Raw genomic sequence first — 25,214 nt, 5'->3', positions numbered from 1 at the left:
GGTGTAGTGGAGCCCGAAGTGCAGGGGAATCTGAGCGATTTCCGTTCGTTGGCCAAAACTGATTGAGAAGTCCTACCGGAGAAGTGGCAGGCTCTTGGATTTCCAATCTGCGGTTTTGGGAACCAACAGAAGGCTTCAAAAATCAAGCATAGGCTCACCAAACGGAACACTAAAAAAGACTTGACAAAAGCCTTCAGTAAAAGAGTTCTTATATGAATTGAAGTCAATTTACTGATCAATATTGACCAATTAAATAACGAACTAATCTTAGAGAAATGTGAAACTAAGTTAAAAAAGTTTCGTATTGTTACCTACATTTTGTGGTGACAAAATGCAAAACAACAATGAAGTCCTTCGTTGTGCTTGCTTTTCTCATTTGTAGATTTCATCTTTTCTTCCTTTGATCTTTCATCTTTGGAAATCCCAGGTTTTTGTAGCATCTCCTTCATCTTTGGTCTTTAATTTGGACACAACCTTATGAATTTTAAAAATGATAAGATCCCTTCCTTGGAAATGCACTTTCAAGTCCGATTTCAAAAAGTTTCCTATACTTAGGCAATTTGAAGTCATCCTAAGATGGGAGGTATTAGCTTGTGCTTGTGGAGCTGCTCACTACTATCCTTGTTACATTTCACTTGGAAATACAAATCTATACTTATTGGGCAGACTTCATGCTCACTTGTTGATTTTGAAGCACTTAACTGAGTTTGTGATGCCTTCTTGACTTCATCAGATTTAATGGTGGATTGAGAATTTTCTTGACACTTATCCAATATCAAAGCTCCCTAGTTCAAGCAGATTTCAACCTCGAACAAAGAACTTCCTTCTTGGTAGGGGCAACCTTCATTTGAGTTTGTGGAACTTATTCACACTTGGACAAATTTCTCATTCTCTTTCCTTTAAACTATCAAAGTCCATCTCTTCTTGCATCCCTCTTGAAAAAACCTTAGAAGAGGGTATGAAATTTACATATGCGAATTATGCAATTTTAAGTCTAGTTACAACTTCACTTTGCATTCTCATTTACCATGCAGAGATCATTGGAGTTTGGTGTCTCATACTGGTCGATGCTCAAAACGAGTTGGTGCTTCTAGTGCGTTGGAGCTCGAGTGTGAAAGATTGGTGTCGTATGTGGATATTGCCAACAATAAGAAGTTAACAAAAGCAATATTTTGCTACTGCTTTTCCCTTAGGGGTTTTCAATGTTATTTTTTGTGTTCTTACATGTGTTTTTTGCTCGACATTTGCGAAGTTATACTTGCAGATTTGATATAAGTGTTAAAATTTGTTCTAATACTAAGTGGTGCAGCCCCACCTCCCTGCCCCACCTCCCAGCCCCTCTCTCAGTATTAGTGTGTGCTTTTCAGCTATATCATGTAGGTCATGCTGACTCCACAAGCACTGATGCAGGCACGATTTGACTTGCATGATGTAATAATCTACACCTGTTTCTACCAAATGTTTTGCTTTGTACTCAGAATGAAGTATTTTGTCAAACAGTTTGTTTGCATATAGCATAAAGGAGTCTGTAGCATCCCACTGAAATATGCCCTCTCAATTTCTGTTCCAAATGCTTCAAATTGATAAAAGTCAGCCACTGCTGTACTAAATTGTGTGTTTCTTTTCAGGTTTGTTAGGTTTAACATTCAGGAAGATACATGTACTTATAGAATTTGAATAACAGAACAGAAATAGCATGCTAACAATATAGAAGTGGACTCATAAGCTCACAAGTAAGAAAAACTGCAAATTTCTCACCTTTGTATCAAAAACAACAGCCTGGAATCCACAGCAGCAATTACATTCATTAATTCAAAATCTGACCACAGCATGAACTTCATGCCAATCTCCAAATCAATAAGTCTGGTTGTGCGCTCCAAACACACAGAGAAGAAAATGACACGTAATGGTAAGTCTGGTGATATTAGCAGCAGTTCCTGACTGAAACAAAGAGCAGCAAGCACATATCTCCAAGAACCAAGTATGGGAACCCTGAACCATCCAAAAGGAAATACTTTTAATACATGCCACTCAGGGAAACCTCACATTCTCAGAGACAAGGATGAATAGTATCGCACCAAACCACTGAAAGCATGCACAGACCAAATAGTTTGTAAAGACCAGTACAAACAATAATTTGAGAGCTTGAATATATATGTCTCTGCAATAATAATTCTGCAGCTAATGGAACAACTCAATAATCCACAGAGAAGGGATGACACGAAATATAAACATTGACTACCCAAGTCACATGGCGATCCTATTGGTTGCTTCTGTATAGGCTCGTTCCCTAACACAGGCAATAAGAAAAGTCGCATTGATATGGTTAAGTTCCATTTACACCAGTAGTATTCAACCCAATTACAGAGGATTTAGATCATATTTCTCTTGCTCAAGCATTCTAATATTTATTAACTCCCACAGAGTAGAAATAGAAGGAAATACCAATCGCTGGATGCCCAATAAGCATCAATAATGTATGTTGTGTTAGACTAACCGCTAACCTTCCCCTTTGGGTTTCGTGACATGGCTTAACTGCCTCATGTGTTCAACAAGTTGAGTGGTTGTATCAAGTATTAACAGATCAATTGTTTGGTGCAACAGCAACCCTAGCTTGTAACAAGTGGTATCAGAGCTTGGTCACGGGTTCAAATCTCCTCGTGTAAGTCTGAGGGGGCGATTGTTGGACTAACTGCCAACGTTTCCCTTTGGGATTCATGGCATGGCTTAACCGCCGCTTGTGTTCTATAAATCTAGTGGTTGTATCGGACAATAACAAATCGATCTTTTGGTGCAACGAAAACCCTAGCTTGTAACATGTTTCCTTCAATAGAGCCAATAATATATTGCAAAAATCACCATAGTCTTCATAACTTTAATAAATCATTTCCACAGCACATGAACGAATATGCATTTATACATAAGACTTATGTCTCCTCTAATATACACACTTTGCTAATATAATTATTTTCCACTACAACCAACAAAACCAATGACATTTCTCACAGCAAAAACAAAACATTTCCCTTGAAAATGTATCTGCAACTGTGTAAGCCACTCTCCCAACATTGTTGTATATTATTTCAATCATTCATTATAACTCCACAAAAGAAACAACTCACCAAGGTAAAGCACACATAAATTTTGAACTCTGTCTCTTTTTAAAGAATATTACTCATCAATAAGAAAAGGTACTCAAAGACTACTTAGTGAAAAGCTTCAACACTTTATTCAATAAAATTAAGTAATATTTTATCAACATAAAACAAACTGCTGACAAACTTTATTATATCTTAAATACATCGCATATATAGACTTCACAAAATCAAACTACTTTGTCAACACAATGTGGAATACCTGAAGGGATATCTCAAACAGTCCAAAAATAAAGCACATTGGTCAATCCTAAAATGAACCCACTCCAATGATGAACTGGAATTTTGTCCAATCCACAGAAAAATCTTAAGGGTTTTTGTCCTTAGAATTCTGAACTGAGAGCCAAACACTCTCAAGCTCTCCAAGAGAATGATAAAAAAACCAAGCATGCTTGAATGGACCTCTTATTGGTCTTTTATATCCCTCTGCAGAGCATCTTAACTTTCCCTTTGCATTACCTCTGGATTTTCTATTTTCCTGTCTTTTTCTTTCCCCCTCTTTCAATTTATTTTGAAATTAGGGAAATTATAAAGTGACTTTATTAGCTTTTCACTTTACTCACCATTAAGTCACTTTAATACCTTGTCAAATTAATCAAATTTAATTACCTTAATGATTTATATAAATTATCAAATTAATCAATACATTAATGCAATTTATGACCTCATTAAATAGTTATATGTCATGGTCACATTAGAATGGGAGATTACATTTGACCTATCAGAATTCAAACAAGCAATATAGCCAAGATGTAGTTTTGATGCGCCATAGGGTCTCCACATACAATTAAGACATTAAAAAATTGTAACCAGAATCGCAAGTAATCAAGTTAACTCAATCCTAATAAGAACCCTGAAATACCTTATAAGAACTCTGAAATACCTGATCAATATCTCCAACAAATACCAACCAAAGTATATCTTATACCTTATAAGCAATACCAGACATAGTTTTCTCCAAGAGGACTTTTCATCCTCAAGAAGCCTGAGTTGAACCAAGACACAACTCTAGAAACCACATAGAGTTTTCTTCTCATCGGAGAGAAATATCAGAAGCATATGTACAAATGAGCTCCAAAAGCCCTCTTTAATATACTCCAAGGTCAACACCCTAATTAGGATATTGCAACTTTGTAATTAATTTTAAATTCACCACATGTCTCCCCAAGTTGTGCCCAACTCAAAGCACTTTATTAAACCCTTAAATTAAATTAAGCAATATTAGATATATAGTTAAATTTAGTATTTTAACGTTATTTAAAATAATATCTCAGTACACCTTATAATGCCAAGATATTATCAAATTAAACATTCACCAACAACCCAAATATAGTAGCTCTACCAACTCATTAAATTAGTGTTCTTACTATAAATAGTTTGTAAAAACTAATTGTCTGAAATCCCTCCAAAAGTGCCATACCACTCCAATAAATCCTCTACGCTCTCTAACGATATCGAAATACTCATTTTAACTAGCAGAAACAATCCTTGAATACAAGCACCCCTTGCATTACCAATGAATTGATAAAAAGGATATTACAACAATCAAACTTCGCCACTATGATCAATGGTCGCATTGGATAGTGTTGGTTCCCAAAATCACAAATTGGAAATCCAAAAGCCTGCCACTTCTCCGACAGGACTCCAAAATCAGTTATGGCCAATGAACGAGAACCACCTTGATTCCCCTGCACTTTAAGCTCTGCTACACCTAGGTGGGTATATCTTCTCCTCGAACCTGATTACTTGGTTCAAAGCTTTTCTAAGCTAATTTAAGTTTTGGAGTTCTCTGGCTGGAAAGGTCCTTGAACTCGATTAAAATGAAACTGAATGCTGAGTGTTTGAACTAAATATTTTGTAAAATATTTGTAAATAATAGATTTGATGCTTGTAGGAAGGAAGTTATAATTTTTTGATTTCAATAATAAAAAGACCAATGCTTCTGCTCATCCGGGCAATAGAGTCAACTTCACTGAATTATCACATACAACTTCATAAAGTTCTTATGCACTTGAATTGTCAACAATTTAATAATCAAGATGAAACAGACCAAATATTATGCAATTTTAAATTAGTCCATATTGAATTTTAACTCCTTTGGTAGGGAGACAAATTGAACAAAAATACGGAAACAATTATATATTTCACTATATCTATGATAATCGAATTTAAAATGCTAAATGACCATGTCCACTTATCCGACATTTAAATTGTATACAAAATTCTAAAAAATAATTACAAAAGACGATTCATCTGCAATTTAAATCTCTGTGTCATTTAGTAATAAACAAAAGACATTTTATTTTATTATAAAAATAAAATAATTGAATTTATATTACAAAGTCATATTATAGCCTTTATTTCTCCATACAAGTAGATATAAAATACTCCTCATTGAGAATATGAATATTTCTTTCTTCTTTTGTAAATGATGGTCTATTTATATCTTGAAAAATAGAATCAATGTGACTTTTCAGATTTTAAAAGTTGCGTCTCACAAAAAAAATCACAGCCTCTCGTAACAAAATTACTTTAGTCATAATTGATTTTTATCTTTTTAATAACGCTAATAACAAACTTTCCTCGTGCCTTTTATTTGCCTCCGTAAAACTCCAATGATCAATCGATGATTTATCCTGATTTTTAGAAAGCTTTTCTCTTTCGTTGTTTCATGTCTTTATTCTTGATTTCCATCTCAATCGCTGGATACTGGAATGAACCCACGTACGTATATGCTAATCACTTTTGTCATATGCATTCATCTGAATATTGTGACGATCCTTATGTGAATTTATGCTTTTTTTCCGTATGGTGACTCCAACACACGCTAATGTTCTTATCTGTCTGATATATTCATGTCTTAATATCTTCCTTCGATGCCAGTTCAACGTACGACTTTATCATCTTGTCATATTCTCACTTGCCACCTATGTGATGGATTCCCGTGGGTTGAATAATGAACTTCTCTGTAAATGAATTACTTGTTTGACTACTTTTAATTTGTCAGGTTCCATACTCACGTTTTGTCTATTATCCAAGTCATGGGTTGCTGCACAGGATATGTTCTTCCAGTGCTTTGAATATCCTCTATCAAAACTCCCGATATCATCTGGTAGGTCTGCAGGAGTTTTGTCATATCTGAAGTCTGATGTTGCAGTAGTCAATAATTCTAGCTTATCCTGAACACAATTTTTGTCAAGTTCCATAGACATCCTTCCTGGAGTCGAGCGTTCAGTCTCCATCTGCTTATCTTTTCCCCCTATTTCTTTTCTAGGATCCTTAACATGTGCCCTTGATATTAATCAACATGGTTGTTCATAAGACTCCTACTCCCCCATATCAATATAGGTATTTCAACTAAATTCTGTTTTGAGATTGAATTGCTCTATCCTCATTCTTTGGGATCATTTTTCTGAAATGTATTCTGGATTCTTCACTGTGCACGCATGTTTAAGATCTTCATGGTAATATGCTTATTTAGGTCTTAAGAGAGGATGAAATGATGATGAAAAGCAATGTGAAAAGTATTCAAAATTGAAGCTCCAATTTTTAAAAATTAAGGCTCCATCAGATAGACGGAAATTGGTGGAAACACTCTTCACTTGATTTAATGAGGTAGTTGTGTTGTGACCCAATTTATCATAGACACAATTGTTCCCTATGCTATTGTTGGAAGATTGCTCATTCAATAACAACCTCTCTTGTTCTAGAGACAATGTGCAAACCATTGTCTTGATATAATCCAAGAAGGCGTCAGAAATAATGAATGGATAATCTGTATTGCAAAAAGCCACAACATTACAAGACTTGTGTACAATCATAGAAGAGTTTTATATATGACGTGCAAATTCACATATGTGAAGGAACTTCTTTGGCAAGATGTGAAATTTACCACACTTTTAAGTATTATGAACTTTGGCCAAAAGATTAATTTTAATGTTTAAACAAATCTTTGCTTCACATAAATAGTTATAGTCTAGCATTGTCATTATGGATGTATCATGATCCAAATGGTCAAAATGTTGTAGAGCGTGGTTTTTCTATGAGTTTTTGGATAGAGGGAAAAGAAATCATTATGTTTTTTCATCATTTACGACTAGTTGATAGGAGAAAATCTCCAATTGGATAGTTGTAGAAAGCCTTGGATAGGGCTAAAGAAGTTATTAGAGTGAGGATGGACCTTGAGACAAGCAAGTACCTGCAATATGGGATCAATAGTTACATTTTGCCCTTCATGTCACTAGATACCTCCTCAATCAAGTGTTGTTTTATAGTGACTCCTTTCGTAAAGCTAAAGAGGAGACTAAGGGCCTATTATAATGCATCATAATATTTTCTATAAATCACAAGATTGGTGGGCATCTTGGGTTAGTTGCCCACATATCAACAACGAACGAGATCGTTTAACCCCTCTTTGAGTCATTTTGAAACAAAGTACTTGGGAAACTATAATATTATTAGTTTGTTTTAAAGATTGAAGTTCTTTCACTAATTAGGATGTTGATCAAAAGCGATTTTATCATAGTTAAACAGTGAAATTCTTTTGGCAACAATTGCAAAAAGTAGGATGAAAATGTGCATTTTGTGTTGACCAAGTAATTTTCTGCTTGTGAGTGTTCTTGGAGTGTGTTTCAACACATATACCCCAAGAAATAGAATAATTTGACTCAAATAAAAAAAATGATTTTATTTTTGTCAATCATAACCTTTGCCTTTGGACAAAAAAAGTTTTAAGGAAAATTTGCATTTCTATTTTGTAAATTATAATTATTGTAGAAAACATTACATTATTGGAAAAGTGTAGTTGGAACCAAAGTCAAACAACTTGGAGAGGGAAAATAGACAGGCTTCAAAACCTTACCACATGCAAAGACCTTGAATGACTGGGACTTTGGTCAGTGTTAACAGAGACATGCTTGCCATGTAAAGTAACCACAAGATAGTAAAAGTAGCGTACAACAGTGCCCCTGAATGATGGTGGAATAACAGTTGGTAGTGCCACACGTATCAAATCTGAACAAATCACAAATATATGCTAGTTTAAAATCCAAAAAGTTGCAATCAACTCAATTTTCATTTAAAATATTTACACATCAAAAAGTTTAAAAAGTTAAGGGAAAGATATCCAACAGACATCAAATGCACTATTTCTATAGACTTCGACAAGCACTTTCATCTTTAGCTGCAAAATCACAAATCCACGGCATATTGATGGAAATTTTATAGGGAATAATTTCAAGAATGCATTTTCAAATTCATCGCAACTTGGATTAACTGTCTCCAGACTATCCTTGCATACAGATTAGCATCAATATTATCTTGAACCTTTATATCTGAGTATCACCAGATGCCAAACTTGCATAGAAATGCATCAAATCACAATTTTAACCAATACAGAACATGATACGGTGCATCTTTAAAACCAACCAGAAACTTCCCAACAGATTATCATGCATGTATTTAGAACATTAAGCACAGAAAAAAGTCCGCAAGGTTAACTAATCCATCTCTAGACGAAATCGAGATTAACATTTCAAACCCTGATTGCTGTCAAAATATGTCTCCTAGTTATCATTTCAAACCCTCAAAAACTAGAAATTAAATTGCTATTCCAATTATGTTAAGGAATCAAATCTTAAACCTCAAAGCTAGTATAGAAAACAGAAGTCCATAGCCAATTTGCCCTAAAGTTAAACCACCACAACTAATCAGTTTCTAAACAACCAAAATACTTCCAGGACATGTAACAACTATTATCTGTGTTATCCACTAAAGAAAGATGTCAAATATACACGACATATAATGGCTTCAGAAATCTACTAAGTTCATATTAATAATTTTTCATTATTGTCTTTGTTTGGATTGCCATCTTGAACTTGCTGCTTCACAAGTGCTGTCTATTATTGGCCAGAGCTGAGTCTAAGCCATATGACTAATGATGATTAAGAATGTCTACTAAGCCATACAGGTTCACTTTTTACTGGAGGGTGTACCGACCATTCAACAGCATCCTCTCTTGCCCCCCTCTGCCGTGCCACATGCCAGCCTACTCTCACCTAGATAGGTTTTGATAGCATGTTTAATAGCATCAACCACCTAGGAGCCTAATCCTTGAACTTACCACCAACATGCAAGGGTACTCTACCACTAAGCTATCAATCCCTCTTAGATTATATTTTGTCAAGGTGTGGATTAGAATTTTAACAAGATTGTGGATGTGATCTACTGGATTTGCATCGATAAATTTTATTATTGTCTTTGTTTGGATTGCTATCTTCAACTTGCTTCTTCACAAGTGCTGTCTAATATTTGCCAGAGCTGTCCCTAAGCCATATGACTGATGATGAAGAAGAAAGCCTACCAACCCACATAAGTTCTATTTTAATTTTTTACTGGAGGGTGTGCTCAACATTCAACAGCCTCCTCTCTTAATCCCCTTCCCACATGCCACATGCCAGCCTACTCTCACCAAGATAGGTTCTGGTAGCATGTTTCAAAGCGTGGATCAGCTAGAAGCCTAGTCCTCAAGAGTCCAAACTATAACATAGCATCAGCATGCAAGGGTGCTCTACCACTAAGCAATCAATCCCTTGCAGATTATATTTTCTCAAGGTGTGGATTACAATTCTAACAAGATTGTCGAGAGCAGATTGAAGTTAAATGAATATATTGCCAATATATGTCCACTCTAAAACCAATCCTCTGCCTTCACTCCTGGCACATTTCTCCTCTTCTTTATTTCTAAACAATTTCTCTAGTAGTTTCAATTTTCATGAAAGATTAAAATTGAAATAAATTTGTTGAAGACTCACCAAATGGAACATGTTTTAATTGCCTATTTTTTAAGTTTTTCAAGAATCTCCCAACCCCAATCACTTTTAGAGACCCCTCTATAATCAAAATCATGCCCATGATTGTTCCTATTTCTAAAAAATATATCAATGAATACAAAAGCTACAATTTTGTGGATAAACTGAAAACCATGATATTTGATATTTGAAGTGGAAAACAAGCCAAATTAGAAAACTGCAGATATTCAAAAATACAAATACAATAAATAAATCATTATCAAATAGATAGCTTAGGAGGTTATAATGATCTCTATACCGAATCTCTACATCACTGATGATGTAATATTGATGTAAGCTTTATTCCACAATTAGCTGATTTGTAGAACATATATATCAATTGGTTGAAATTTTAGATGACTTGTTACAATTATGTTCTCTGTGTGATTTGACCCCTGTTTGTATTTAGTCATCTCAAGATGACCTCCGTGAATAGTATTTACTCCATATCCAAAACTATGCAGCGGACGCTCAAGGAGAGCTGATCACCTCCTGCGGTATGCTTCTATGGAATAGTACTCAAGGACTTCTCAAGAAAAAAAGTGGATCCCTCTTCTGTACTTGTACTATAAATTATGAAGAATGGAAAATTATCATTGCAAGTATTAGGGCTGCAGCTTCACAAAATGAATCTAAGCTGATAGTTGAAGCTTGAAGGAGACTCTAGGGTCGTCATCAATTCAATAAAAAAAGACATCAGTCCAAATTGGAAATATAACTGTTATGTTGAACAGGTTCAGCATATAAACAAGAAAACTAGGCCTCAGTTTCAGGTGACATAAGAACTTAGAAAATATTAAATTCAGTGGCAGATTTTTCAGCCAATGAAAGTTTTGATCAAGAGAGAGTTACAACTAAAATAAGCCATTGTATGAGCACTCGCAAAATTTTAGAATTTCTTGTCTCTGCTAAATCTCCCTCAAATCTTGCTAATTGTAAACAAAATAGAAAACATTCAAATTGCCATGGGGAATATATTGACATAAAAATAATAGACCATGTTAAGATTGCTATAAAATTAATGTGCAAGCCTCAAAGGATGTGCCCTTTTGATGGCACAAAATAATTTATAGAGATTGATGACAAACAGTCTCTTATGTGGTTGGAAAATCTAGTGGAGAGGGTACACTGCATCATTTCCATAAGGGTTACCACTATGTAGCATGGAGGTGATAATAAATAAGAATCTTTAGTCATTTAGAATCGCAGTGTTGACATGGGATATGGACAAATGCCTACAAAACATATTTCCAAATGTTTTGTAAAACCATTTCTGGAAATAGGTTCAAAAAGATGAAACTGGAAAATGAGTATGTGGAAGTAGAATTGACACAGAAAGCAGCAACAAAAGGTGTAGCAGGAGAGGGTTTGGCATCCACGTGAGTTCAAACTATGGAGAACCGCGATGGGAGAACAGAGCTGAGGCTATGGTGTGAGGTTTACATCTCTAACAAGCCATCGTAGAGGCAAACACACAGCAAGCGAATAACAATGGGTGGATGAAAAAACAGTAGAAATAGTCAAAAATATTGGGGTTGTTTAGTATTATCAAATTTTCGGTTAGTTTTCTGTTATGCTTTAGGTCAAGTTTTGAGGTATTGTGGTCTGTCTATGTTTGAGCTGTCAGGCAATGGTTGCATAAGCTTATTGCAACATTTTTGTACTCAATTATAGTGGTATGGTTTGCTTTTATGAGCTCATTGTATTGCTATCATTCTTAAGAGTGGGGACTTCTATAGAACCTCCATCAATCTATCTTCAAAAGGATGAATAATTACAAGACAAGTAGCATCTTGTTTTAAAATTATTTCTACATGCTCCTTGAGTGTCTAGATCTAAGATTTCATATACTATGTTATCATTATTATGAATGCAAATGGTCTAAGTGAAGGTAGTTTTTTAGGTCAGTAACATGCAAAACACCGGCTTGGCGTACAAAGTCATCCTTATGTACCATTATAGAAGGAGATTGCTGATTGAACAATTACAATCTTAACAAAACGTTGAAATACTGGACAGTGAACTTTTTATTTTCCATCTGTTCAATGTGTTTAATCCACAACCATTTTTTGTTTAGGTTTTTTTAAATGAGAAGGACATTGTTGGTTTTCCTTCTTCTGCACTTACCCTACGTATATTGTTCAACTTTTGGCACATAAGTTCAAAAATGTAATTTTTTTTCATCAGAATTTTAATGTGTCCTTTTCAGGACAATGTAAAATGGAACATGTAAGGTCAAGCATTTCTTAGAATTAGGAGAAGCTCCCTTTTAAAATAAAATTTAAAATAAAACCCTTGAAGACAAGTTTATGTATAATCATATACATAGCACCTTTTGGGGGTTATACTATGTGATAGAAAATTAACTAATCTATGACATCTATTTTATTGTTTCTCAGGTATACACACAAGAATTAACAATTTATCTAAATTTTAGGGCTTTAAAAACAAGCTAAACTATTGCCACAAAGACACAGTTACCTAGCTAAAATCTAGACAACAAAAAGTATGAGCACACAACAGATGAATTGAAATTTGAATTATACACAAAAGGGAAAACTTCTTCAATCAAAACACCGAGTATTGTAACAATCTTTCAAATATGCAACTTGACAACACCAACAATACAAAACCTGCAATCATGGTGGAAGATGGATAGAATTTGGAATCATGTTTTCAAATGAATTTTAAATGTGTTTTGATACACTAGAATCAAGAGCCCAACCAACGTGACTGAATCAAGAGCCAAACCAATGTCTCTAGGTGCATAAGTGGTAATCAAAGCATGATCTTTTCATTGAGATCAGAAGATTTGTCATCATGTTTGGTAGAAGATGTACCGGATGAAGAAGGGACTTAAATGTCATGTAGCTTGAGTAATTGTCTCAACTCCTGATTCTGCTTCTTCAAGCAATTTTGTTTATCATGTGCAATTTCCTTGCAAAAAACTCAAGGGGGTTTGTCATTTTTATTACAATTCTCATTACTGTACACACACAAATTATAAAAAGAAACTTAGATCTCTCCTTTGAATTACCCTCTTTGAAAGTGGTAATCAAATTGTCACTCGGTTCTGTCTTTGGTTTGGTCATGTTCTTTCCCTTGCCTCTAGATGATTAAACCACCAAGGCATGACTCTTAGAAATAGCATCCATCTAGGCCAACATGGCTTGCTCCCAAATCAATCAATCACAAAACTCCTCAAATGATGACATTGTATGATCATCCCCCATGGCATCCATAGTAGAATAGTAGGTAGAAGCAAACACCTGATATGGACCTCAAAGCCTAGAGAGGATCAAGAAAATGCACCCTTTATCTTCTTTTTCATGACCGACACTCTTTCAATTGTGATAATATCAATTTCAACTGGGCAAGGAAATCTTGAGTTTTGAGAAATGAGTATGGAATGAGAGAAGTGAGATAAGCTTGAAGCTGCAAGATCCTAAACTGATTGACCTTATCATATCACTCTGCAAGCTTATCCTGAAGTTGTATTTTTTTTACTCTTTTCGGCTCTTGGTTTATTCTTTCTTGCTTTCTCTTTCCTCAGGAATCATTTGGTGTTCCCATTGTTAGTAGTTGCCTCATTGTTTGTTTTCCAATCCCCCGGACCCTCTTTGTGATCTCTTCTTGGACATTAATAGAATTATCTTATCTGACATAGGAAGACATATGAATCATTTCTCCTCATCGATTTTCAACATTTGCCAAAGACCATGAGATTGCAATAAATTTGTCATCTTGAGGTTCCATGTGTGATAATTGTGTGGAGTGAGCAAGTAATTCCTACGGTCTACCATGATATGCTAGAACACAAAAAAGACGAATTGCAAGGACACCCCCTTCCCTATACAAGATAATTTGCAATTCCCAAATGTCAAATTTGCTATGTGGATCCAAACTAACAACTATGACAAATTAGAAAAGTTTATGAAGTTGAAACAAGAGCACCCGAACCACGGGTAAATGGGGTGCGATAAAAATTGACAATGATTGACTAGCGTTTGAAGTCTTTTATGTTGATATCATTCACAAGCTATCACTCCTCAAAATAATGTGCTCATAGCTTTCAAGAAAATGTCACAGATAGAAAATCATCACGGTCAAATAAAAAGACAATCAAAATACAAACTATTGTTATAATAGTCAAAGCAATAAAAAGCAAAAGCTAAAGAAATCTGTTTTCACACAACATAGCAGATATTGTAAGAGATATATCACTGCAATAAGTAGTTTAACGAGCAGTCTACCACCTTATATTGTTGTAATACTATGATACCAATAGAAAATATATCAATGTTAACTATTGACTCTATCCTTGTCAGTAGTACAAAGGATAAACAATGCCCATATAAATCACACTTTGCTCCCTTGGATTGCTGCAGCTTGTTAGAATGGTCCTCTGTAACTAGCAGAAGGCCCTTTATATGGTATTGTTGTAGTCACCAAGGTTAATAAATTGCCCAACTTTTAATAAATGTGGGCTGCTCTTTATTAAGCATTTTCTCCTTTGTCCAACATGGATGATCCACCAAGAGAATTTTGCTTCTAGTAATATAATGATACCTTGTACTGAATAATTTCACTACCTTTATTTATTAATCGATGCCTACTACTTGCCCATGTGGACAAACATCCCATATAGCTGCTAATAAATTGAGAGAATTAATGCCTCTTAAACCATATATTGCATCGCATGGGTATATCCATATCATTGTTTAACTTTTTTAATTTAATAACAAGCCAACAATATTATAAATCTTCACCAATGTTAATATTTATGAATATTTCAAAACATTTTACTAATGTGATTTTGAAATCAGGAATGGCACTCCACAATCGCTTGAAGTCTCTAGCTAGGGTTTATAGTAGCATGCACAGGCTGAAGGTGAAATTTTATTGGGGAGACTTTGCAAGGTTCTCATGGTGGTGATGGCACTATTTTAGTTGGCCCTAAATGTGTGGGTGAGTTTAAATGCTTGCAAACTCAAATGAGAAAGTTGGCATTTAGGTTTATGCGGGGTGACTCATCTGGTGAAGGCGAGCCAAGAAAGCAAGCATTGTAATAACCTTGCTTGGCTATAGCTCTAACAAATACTAATATTTCTGACTTTTGACATAATGTCAAATCATTTAGCATACAATGCCAATACTACTAAAAAGAACTCCAAGGCTGACTAAATCACATTCACCAAGATTAGGCAATTTTTGAACAACACTGATGATGACCAAGCTCAATTCAATGGCAATGCTAGATTTGCATTTGATTTAATATGCCATGTAACTTCAAAAAAAAACAAAACTACTCCATATTTATCTCTCAATTCATTTTACACCAACATTGAATCGAATTACATCTCAGAATTTCACACACTTTCTTCCAAGCAACAGTAATGACAGAAATGGAAGATGCAAATCTTAAGAAATTAATCCACAATACCTCAGCTGTAGGATCAATGCTCAATTCTAAAACTCCAAACTTAGCCAGATGCTTCAATAAGAATATAATAATCAAGATTATTCTCCTTAGCTACAACAAATACAATAGTAGATGTTGGCCAATTGTATACTTCAGCACAATTGTCAAGAATTTCTCAGACTCAACCCTTCTACTTCAACAAGGGCCAAAAAATATTAGAACTCAGAAAAAGGCAACAAAAGTAAATAAATTATTCAAACGTACTTTTCCCTATGAAATGAGCTCATATTTATAATGCTTTTGTTGACAAAAGTTTCCAAAAGAACTCAACTTCTGAAATTATGTAAGTTTCCCAAAAGAACTCAACTCTTGAAACTTTCCAACTTAACTCTTTTGGCAGCATTTCATACTTGGCTTAGGCATAATATTAATGAAATAAATGGCCCCTTCCAATGATAACTCAACCCTCAACTTGAGTGATATTATAAAGTTAAATTATAACTTTATAATAAGTCATTTAATGATTTATTAATAATTTGGCCACTAAAAATATTATAACTCCCAAAATTCTCATCATTTAAATATGTCGTCTAAAATAGGAGTTACACCTATTATTTATCCATGTGACCAAATGCACTTTCCAAAAATAGAAAGGATCCATCTCAATCAACACCCAACTTACCACAAATAGTAAGTAGACAAAACTAAGCCCAAATGAAGTCCGATCTGAGCCGAACAAAGACCAACCTGTAACTTATTGAATTGTGGAGAAGATAAGGCCCTCCCAAGCCAAGCCACTACCTCAGAAGAGCCTCTATCCACAATAACTAGCCTACGAGGATCACAATAATAGGTTAATCTCTCAAACTTTGATACTGACAAAAATGGGAACATTACATCTGATGGAGGTGGGCCAAGAAAGGATGCCCAAGAACCAGTTTTGGAAAAGCAAACAAGCTTATCACTGAGGCTTAATGATTGCCATCAAGGGGCTATCAGACTTCCACGTCAGAATGGGGCGTGTGAGCACCATCTTCCCTATGTTGCCTGAAAGGGGTATGTTGCAAATCAAAAGACCGCATTAGATAAGTATGCGCAGCTGCGGTTTGGGATTGGTGACGAGGGCTTGAAGGGGCCAGGCAGCTATTGGAGATGGAAGTTCCTGATAATGGAAAAGAATGTTTGTGCTGGAACGAGCAGGGGATCTTGTAAAATGGGGATGGGCTCCATTGGCTGAGCGAACCAGCAAGGGGATGATTTGGGGATTGCTCTACTCATATCAACCAAGACTGTACCAATGGACTTAAATGTTGAGGTTGAGGATGAGATTGCTCATAATATGTTTGTATTTTCTGAGTTAGGTGTTATAGGACAGTTTTGAGGCTCTTGGCCTAGTCTACCAGATCTTCATGGCTTGATTTCAGAGGACTGGGAGCCCATTCTTGACAGGAATGTCCAAATCTATCTTGCAGTGAAAAGGTTCTTTATTGTGGTTTTTGAAAATGTTCAAGACAGAAATAGGCATCTCTGTGATCACTTTTGGATAGGGGAGGATAATTATCTCTAATGTTGATACCTTGGCACCCTGATTTTTAACCAGCTACAGAAAGAGTTAATAGACTTCCTCTCTAGGTACAACTTCCAAATCTACCCCTTCACCTCTGGTTTGATACTCTTCTAGAAGCTATTGGTAATTATTAAGGAGTAGTTCTAGCCGAAATTGTAATTAATTCTTCGAAAGGTTATTGAGTTCAGTCTGTGGATAACGAAGGAGTCCCCTTCAGATGCAGACGATGTTTTATTACAGGGATATAGTTGCAGAATGTAAAAAAGAGAGGGCTGCTAAAATTTCAACTTGGTGGAAAGATGTCTTTAATCAACACTACACAGTTGCAAAGAAAGCTAAGAAACAAAGGAGTATCTCTCAGGTTGTGATTGAAGATATCACACAAATATCTCAAAAGGTTCCCTCTTTAAAAGAGCAGATTGAAAGAGGTAATTTGTCTCAAGATACAGGATTGGTTTCTAAGGTGCTTGTGGGAACACCAAAGGGAAGAGAGAAATGTAGAATGTTGGAAAAACAGTTACTGACAGACTTGGGGCATGGGGAAAAAATCCATGGCAAGCACTCAAGAGAAGTTGTTGGGATGGACTCTAGTTAAATCTTCAAAGTGGCAGTTAGAGGCTGCCAAACACAAAGAAGGATGGTAGGCAGCCAAAATGAAGAAAGATAGGTTTCCAAAGAATTAGAAATGGTTCTTCAGTTCCACACCAAAGGGGATGCTAAATGTAAGACATTATCTTTCATGTTTGGATGTTGGGAAGGTTTACTGGTTTTCAGGATTCTTTGCTTTTCTATTGTGCTGATATTTGGCATGGCGGTGCCCGTGTTACCACTCTTGCTCTGGGGCAAGTTCTCCCCTATTTCTTTAATTAATAAAATATCTCTATTAGTGACCAGAATATAATTATGAACATTTCAATGCGTGCAAAAACATAGATCACTTCCTTTGCTGCCGATGGAGGATGCCAACGTGTAGAAGAATCCGATAATATATAGCAACTCCTATGCAGTTAACTAGCATTTCTTCCTCAACCCTCCATGTATATATCACTGCCTTTCTGAAGTTGTTGACAGGGTAAAAGACTGCACACCTCCCTGCTATATGACAGAAAATATGGATAACATTGTCCAGTGTATTTCGCAAGTTTGACATCAATATTTATTGCTGGTAATTTTTAAAGGAGGAAATAAAATGCAGCCTTCAAATACGAATGTTGCTTGGAGAAAGAGATTATATCACTGCCTTGAACAGAGATATACATCACTCTCTACCTTAGTTGCTGCAGTATATATTTCACAAGCACAAACAAACATAGAGGAGAAATAGTGAAATTGACACAGGTGAAGTCACAGATTGAATGGAGGCAACTTATAAAATTACAAGAATTTTGATGTTGAATCTGCAAACAATGTTGTTGGAAGGATGTTCGTCAGATCTCTTGTTGAATGCACAATTCTCTAATGGAAAGCAATTCGCCTAGATAAAGCTCTAATATCATGTTGGAAAAAATAAGATCCCATCATGAAGTTGCAGACTTCAGGGATCCAACGTGGAAGCTTTTAACCACAAGCAAGCAATGAAGAATAAGCTCTAATACTTGACAAGGACTAGCAATGCTATGATATGAATTGCTATTGGATTGATGATGGAATTGTACAAGTGACCTTTGCTTATATAAGCAAGAGAGGGAGTAGTTACAATAATAGATGCAATAATCGTCGATAAGTTGATAGTTTTTCAACTTATCATGAGAAATTAGAGGCGGTGAGTAATCACCACATTTACTCACTGAAACTTCTCACCAAGAAGTTTTAAAAAACACCAATTTTTTTGCAACTTGTCACTGATTTCTTGAAGAGCCTATGTTTATTTATCGGCAACAAATGTTTAGTAGGTTTTGACATCAAAACAAAGGTCATTCTGCATTCTGTGAATTGTATTTTACTGTCCAAGAGGATTTGCAAGGAATTAGGTTGATTTGGAGCAAATTTGAAAAGGATTTTGATGCAAAACCGGATTCTCAAGTAAGTTTTCAGATTTCTTTGTCTTTAAAAAAAAAATTTAATCTATTCTTTGTTGTATCTAGGTTTATAGAAACTCAATAATGGCAGTTCTCAAGGACTCTAAATTGTTTGAGTGTAATGAACACAATTTAACACCATTTTTAACAAGTTTTGCAGATTTTTCCATTGTTAACTCATGAATCTCAACTTTTCCAATAAATTTCAAACCCTTAAACTTTTTTCTTGTTTTTTTTCAAGTTTTGACTAATTTAAACTAATTTAGTTGGTTTTTAATTTTTTTAATAATTTTTTTTGGTTTGAATTTGTATGTGTAGGTTGAAATTTGATTGATAATGGCAAATAGATATTTTTCTACAACTGAGTCACCTTCAAGGTCTGTCAATGCCTCACTAGAGGCATGCCCATCTGGATATGCAGGCATGTGTCCTAAAGGAACTAGAGTTTAGACATGGTAGTGTGCCTTTGAAGGACCTGAAGTTTATTCCATAATTTGCAACAAGTGTGGAAAAGTAATTAGTGGAGGCATACACTACATGAAATACCACCTCCTAGGCATCACGAAGCAAATAAATGTCTTACTCACTGCCCAAGAAGAGGAAAAAAAATGCAAATGTAAGGGAAAAAGTAACCATGAGAGCATGCATAGATGAATCTCAAGGTGTTATAATCAACCTTGAAGAAGAACAAACAACACACGAGGGCATAGTGGGCTCTCTCATGGCCCACGTATCTACAAATACATAACCCCCTCAGACCCCACTTCTATTACTTCTAGTAGAGCACCACACTCAGTATCACAATCCCAGTCTATAGATAGAATTTTTATGGACAGAAACATACGTAGAACACAACCATCATTGCAGGGAACTGGATGGAATAGCAAGGTACATCAGCAAGTAGACATTGTGTTGAGTTTTGGAAATTCATCAACATCCCTTTCACTATTGCCAAAAATCTATTTTGACATAATTTGGTTACCGTGGCAAGAAAAGGCTATGGATTACCTTCGAGTACAGACTTTAGTGGGAGGTTAGTTCACTTATTTCAGTTTTTAAATGTTAAATTTTTTACATTTAGTTTTGAATCTTGATAACTTATGTTGAGTTTCAAGTTTGAGTGTAGACTAAATTTCTGTTCTTTTTTATTTAGAGTAATCTCTTCCTACTCAAAATTTAATCTAACCAAAAAGAAATTTAGTGATGGTGGGGTTCTGTTGATAACTTATGTTGAACTTTGAATTTTAGAGTGAGAAAAAAACATACAATGGAAACAATGTGGTTTTATCATTCTTTACAATGGCAAAAACCGCACCATCACTAATTTTTTTGGTGTTTTGCAAGACTGATGTATTTTCAAAATCTATGGATGCCTACAACAACGTGAAGGCTGTTAGAACTTTGGCTCTAATGTTAGAGCAAGTTGCAACGGAGGTGGAGATTGATAATGTGGAGCTAAACATAACCAATATTGCAGCCTATGGTACACTTTTTTTGGAGGCCTTGTGCAGTGCATGTCCTTGGCATTCTTTTGGAGAACATAAAAAACTAGATTAGGTGAGACCAGTTGTAGAAGATGCAAGAAAGATCCCAAAATATGTCTGCAACAACTTTTGGATTCTTTTCCTGATGAGAGAGTGGGAGTCACAAGGTTTGCAGTTATTTTCTTAACGTTGCAAAGTATTCTTACTTCTCTAATGACTTTGAAGAAAATGTTTGTGAGAGTTGGAGAAAGTGTTCTATTCATTGCTTCCGACAACTGAATTGCACAAAGAGACACAGAGATTATGAAGGTAACTTGGAAACTTGTAAAACTTGAATATTGAATTTTTATACAAACCTTTCACTATTAATTTGTAACCTTAATGATTAATCTTTTTGTGCTTTTCAATTTTAGGTGTCGAAGCCATTGGTTAGAGTTCTCCACTTGGTAGATGCAAATCAAACCCCAATGGAATATCTTTATGAGGCCACAAATAGAGCCAAGGAGGCTATCAAAAATTATTAGAGAGGGATAGAGGGATAGCCTCAAATTTGACCACATATGAAAAACTATTAGATGCATCTCCTCATTGAATTTTGCAAAAGAAAATGCTTTTCTAATTAAATTTAATCAATTTGATAAGTAGTTGAGTTTTTCGCTGAGAAGTTGTCAAGTTATCACCAAGTTTTTCCCAAGTTTTTTTGGGCCTTGGCGAGAAGTTATCGAGTACAAGGTTTTTAATTATGGTTACAACTACCCTACAACAAGTATTTAATACATGATACTAAATATTAAATAGCAATATAGCACGAGGACTCATCCCCTCTCCCCGAAAAAATCCCAACACACTCGAGTCGTCTCCCCACATCGGGGACTTGGTGTTTCCATGTCCCCCCACCATCGCCTTCACACTACCATCTCGTCATTGAAGTTTTCTGCAAGCAAAAGTTGCAGCTGCAGTACTTATGATAGAAAGGAGATTTGTTAGCTACCATAAAAGTCACTACTACTACACACACACACAAACAACATATGCATATTTATGAATGTATGTACATGATTTTGTATGTCTTTTGATATCATGTTCTTCATTGCAATCATCTTTAAGATCCTTTTGATATTCATTTTGCAATTTTGCTATGTTCAAGTATTTGGTATTACAATTTATTAGTTCTTCTACTAGTATACATCATTTCATAAGTAGTATTTCAAGCACTATATGCATAGTATATTACAACACCCCCAACGTCCATGCTTTTTCCCCATCCTAGAAATCCGTCCTCATGTCCCCCATTGTATGTGTTACATTGCTAAATTATGACACCTAAGACAACTATCATTTAATGATTGTGACCTGTACCATTAAGCTATCCTAAGTAAACTTAATTAGAGTAAGTTATAGTTACTCCAACACATAGAGGTTCCATCAACAAAATAAGACCAAACTACATCTAATGGAGCAATTGCACCTCTTCAAGGATTAAGTGGCTGATGCAGATGGCCTCTATGATTTACCCCAATTCTATCACATATAGAGGAACATGCGCTTAAGACGAGGGAATATTTACAACGAATCATAGCCGAGACTTGGAAAATGACAATGCAGCTAATGCACAAGTGGAGCTTCATCCATTGAAGGGCATAATATAATAATTTAGATTTCTAATTTTTGTCTTTTTGTAATCAGATCAGCATTTTGATATGTAGTATGAGTAACTAATCGAGAAGGTAGTTGAAGTAACTAATGTAGAGTAAGCAGTGCCCATATTGTTTGTGAAAACCAAGACAATCAATCTTGGATACTATTGGCCACAAGAAATGAAATATCCTGAGTAGATATTTACCTGTTCTTCCTCAAACAATAATATTCAGCACTCAAGCATATGAAAATGTGTTACAAACCAACAGTATAAACCAGTAAATTCTCATAAAAGTCCTTAAAGCATGTTATTGCATTATACAACAGCAATACAATAACCAATATTCAAAGTCCAATCTTAAACATAGTTTTACAGTCAAATTGGAACACTAAGAAAAGAACCTGTAAGCACATGCGAGACACCTGATGGGACGTCTCCACAGACAATGCGTTTGCGTCCACTACCTACCGGCATGAGGGGCTACATCCACACACTGGCTGAAAGCTGAAGCTTTCTAAATAACTCTCGCAAGAGAGAAATTGAGATCTGAATCATAAACCAAGCATACCCATGAATGAATCTCTTCTCCTTTTAATCCTCACAGCTATGACTCTTCGGCTTCTTTCCTGTCTTTTCGTCTTATCCCTCCTTGTCACCTTTAGCCCACCTTATAATATTATATTGCCCTTTTTTATTCACGCTCTCATAGACAATTTTAATATTATTGGGATATGTCATTAAATCTTCTAATGTCCCAAAAGGGGACATTACATATCTCCCCTCCTCGAGATTGCTTATCCTCAAGCAATCAGCACTAGGATCCCATATGAATCTGCAGGTAGCTTTGTAGCTCAATCTGAAAACAAATCTTGCCACACTGTAAAGCAAGGTGTCAAACTGCAACCCATCCATCAACCAGATCCCTGGATCCCATGTTAATCTATGAAATAACGTTGCATTTGTAGGTTGTACAACTTTGATTATCATCTCATCCTATCTCAAACTGAGTAGAACTACAACAAAATCCTCAGCAAGCCATAGATACATAATTTCAACACCTGGATCCCAAGCCCTGTTGTCATGACCAACTGATATGATGAGTTAGAAATGTATCAAGAAGCTATATATAATCCAGTAGATGGTGACGACCCGACCTAAATAGATGATGTAAGAAACGAGTTGCTCAAATGCTGAAAAAAAATCAAGGGCACATCAAATAAAATATTGTTGTCATCAATCTGGAGAACCCCCAAGTACAAAGGTGCTATGAATAAGAATGAAGCTGAAAAACCGTTCCTTGTGATTGAAACATAACTCTCATCAACACTCCCCCAAGCTCTATTCAATGGCTGATGTATGAAATCTATCCAATTCCTGTATGGGTTGAAATCGGGAGCCATATTTGGACTGATCAAAGGGCGAGTGAACGTAGTCAATTCACCACACCAATCTCGTGACCAAGATTCACCGCTAGGTATTGTATTTGGAACCAGTATTCTTAAGTCAAGATCATCTTCTTCATGACAATCGAAAAGAGTTCCCTCGTTTATTTAAAAAAAGGGGATTATCAGAAGTCCAATCAGCGTCTACTTCAAACAAAGGGTTGTCTACAAGCTGAATATGATCTTAAGTTTTGGTACTTGGTCTTTTGGGGCAGTTATCCAAGTCATATGTCTATTGAATGCTATTAAGCTCGTCAATTACTTCTTGGAAAATTTCCTACCTCTCTTTACCCTCATGTTCCTAAAAATGATTTGTGATCCTAATTTGATTTTCTGCTTCCTGAAGAGAAAACTAAGTGTCATCCAATGCCTCACTTAAGCTCCCTGTTGAACTCCATAATCTTATTTCTTTTTTTATTCAACTGATCGACATATTTTCCAGCAACCTTAAAAGTATAATCCCTATTAGAAAGCAAACATAAATAATCTGATTTCATAGGGTTGTTTTGAATACCTGCAAATCAGCAACATGCCAATCCCCTTCCACTTCTTTTTTAGCCTTCCTATGGATATCCTCCACCATTCTGTGAGTGTTGTCATAACGTACCAAAGATGCCACAACCATGTCTCCACTAACCTTTGATTGGTTCTTTAAGGAATGCATTTCATTGTTGTCATGTTGAAGTGGTTCATCGTATTGCAGTGTCATCTTGGGTTATTCCTCTAAATTTATCTTATGGGCATAATAAACATATGGTTCATCACACTTCTCAAAATCACAAACCTCCTTAATTCCATTCTTTTGATTTGTATGCAAAGGCAAAAGTGTTGCCATGTTATCATTTGTATATAAAGGCTCGTCATACAAATACTCCAACCTGCTATTACCTCGTGTGCAACCGACCTCACCAACCTATTTGTCAAAGCTAACCTTCAATTCACCAACGTGGAAACTTGCACCTTGTGTAACATCTTCTACGTGATCATGAGAAGGTTGCAAATCAATGGTAGCTGACTGCTCTTCTTTTTTAAGACCCTCTATTAGATGATTTTGGTCTGCTGGAAACTCTTCATACACATTTTTGCACTGGTCTTTTGCAAGGAGACCCTAAACCAATTGAAAATACTTATTTTTTGCCATATCAATCTTATTTTGCTGCTCTGGATGAAAATTCATGTAGTCGCTGAAAGATAAGTCATTTTGAACTCGGGTGGGAAGTTTTTAATACTCTCTATAAATGTCGAGTATTTTTGCTCTTATATCAGATTCAAAATTCTAGGCTAACTACTCTTGTAGCTTCATAGTACCCTTCCTGATTTTATCCAAGCCCTATATATTTTTCCCGAAGTATCAAGATGGATGCTCTTGTAAAAACTGTCAAATCATTGGCATCCTGCATTAATTAACTTCTACCTTAGGCAGAATGTGTGTTCCATACTAACTATACACCTTTCGCAAACCATGATGGTTCCAAACAATAATCCTTCAACCCAATGTATTCGGAGCCCAACGGAAACTATTCTCGTTGCATACCCCAACAATAATATCATCTTTGATTTTATTGTTGTTGGTGCTTTAATATAATTATCAGGCTTTTAATCCTCATAAACCAAACCATTCACTAGTATATTTCTTAGT

At 35.5% G+C, this 25,214-nt stretch overlaps 1 protein-coding gene across 5 annotated transcripts in view; it reads right to left on the bottom strand.

The window, feature by feature from the left end:
- LOC149535155 (immunoglobulin) overlaps window positions 1–25,214 on the bottom strand; it is a 141,916-nt gene that overhangs the window by 68,741 nt on the left and 47,961 nt on the right. For all 5 annotated transcript variants that reach the window (XM_089806836.1, XM_089806840.1, XM_089806839.1 and 2 more), the window contains one exon: window positions 8,017–8,168. In XM_089806836.1, the coding sequence (XP_089662962.1) occupies window positions 8,017–8,168 (152 nt within the window). The remainder of the gene's footprint in view (window positions 1–8,016; window positions 8,169–25,214) is intronic.

The sequence above is a fragment of the Cupressus sempervirens genome, chromosome 10 (assembly GCF_028749045.1).
Source record: "Cupressus sempervirens isolate cs-2001-9-10 chromosome 10, ASM2874904v1, whole genome shotgun sequence".
In the NCBI taxonomy this organism is placed as follows: domain Eukaryota; kingdom Viridiplantae; phylum Streptophyta; class Pinopsida; order Cupressales; family Cupressaceae; genus Cupressus; species Cupressus sempervirens.
The sequence above is the reverse complement of the archived record's forward strand: the minus strand, read 5'-3'. Positions and strand labels throughout refer to the sequence as shown.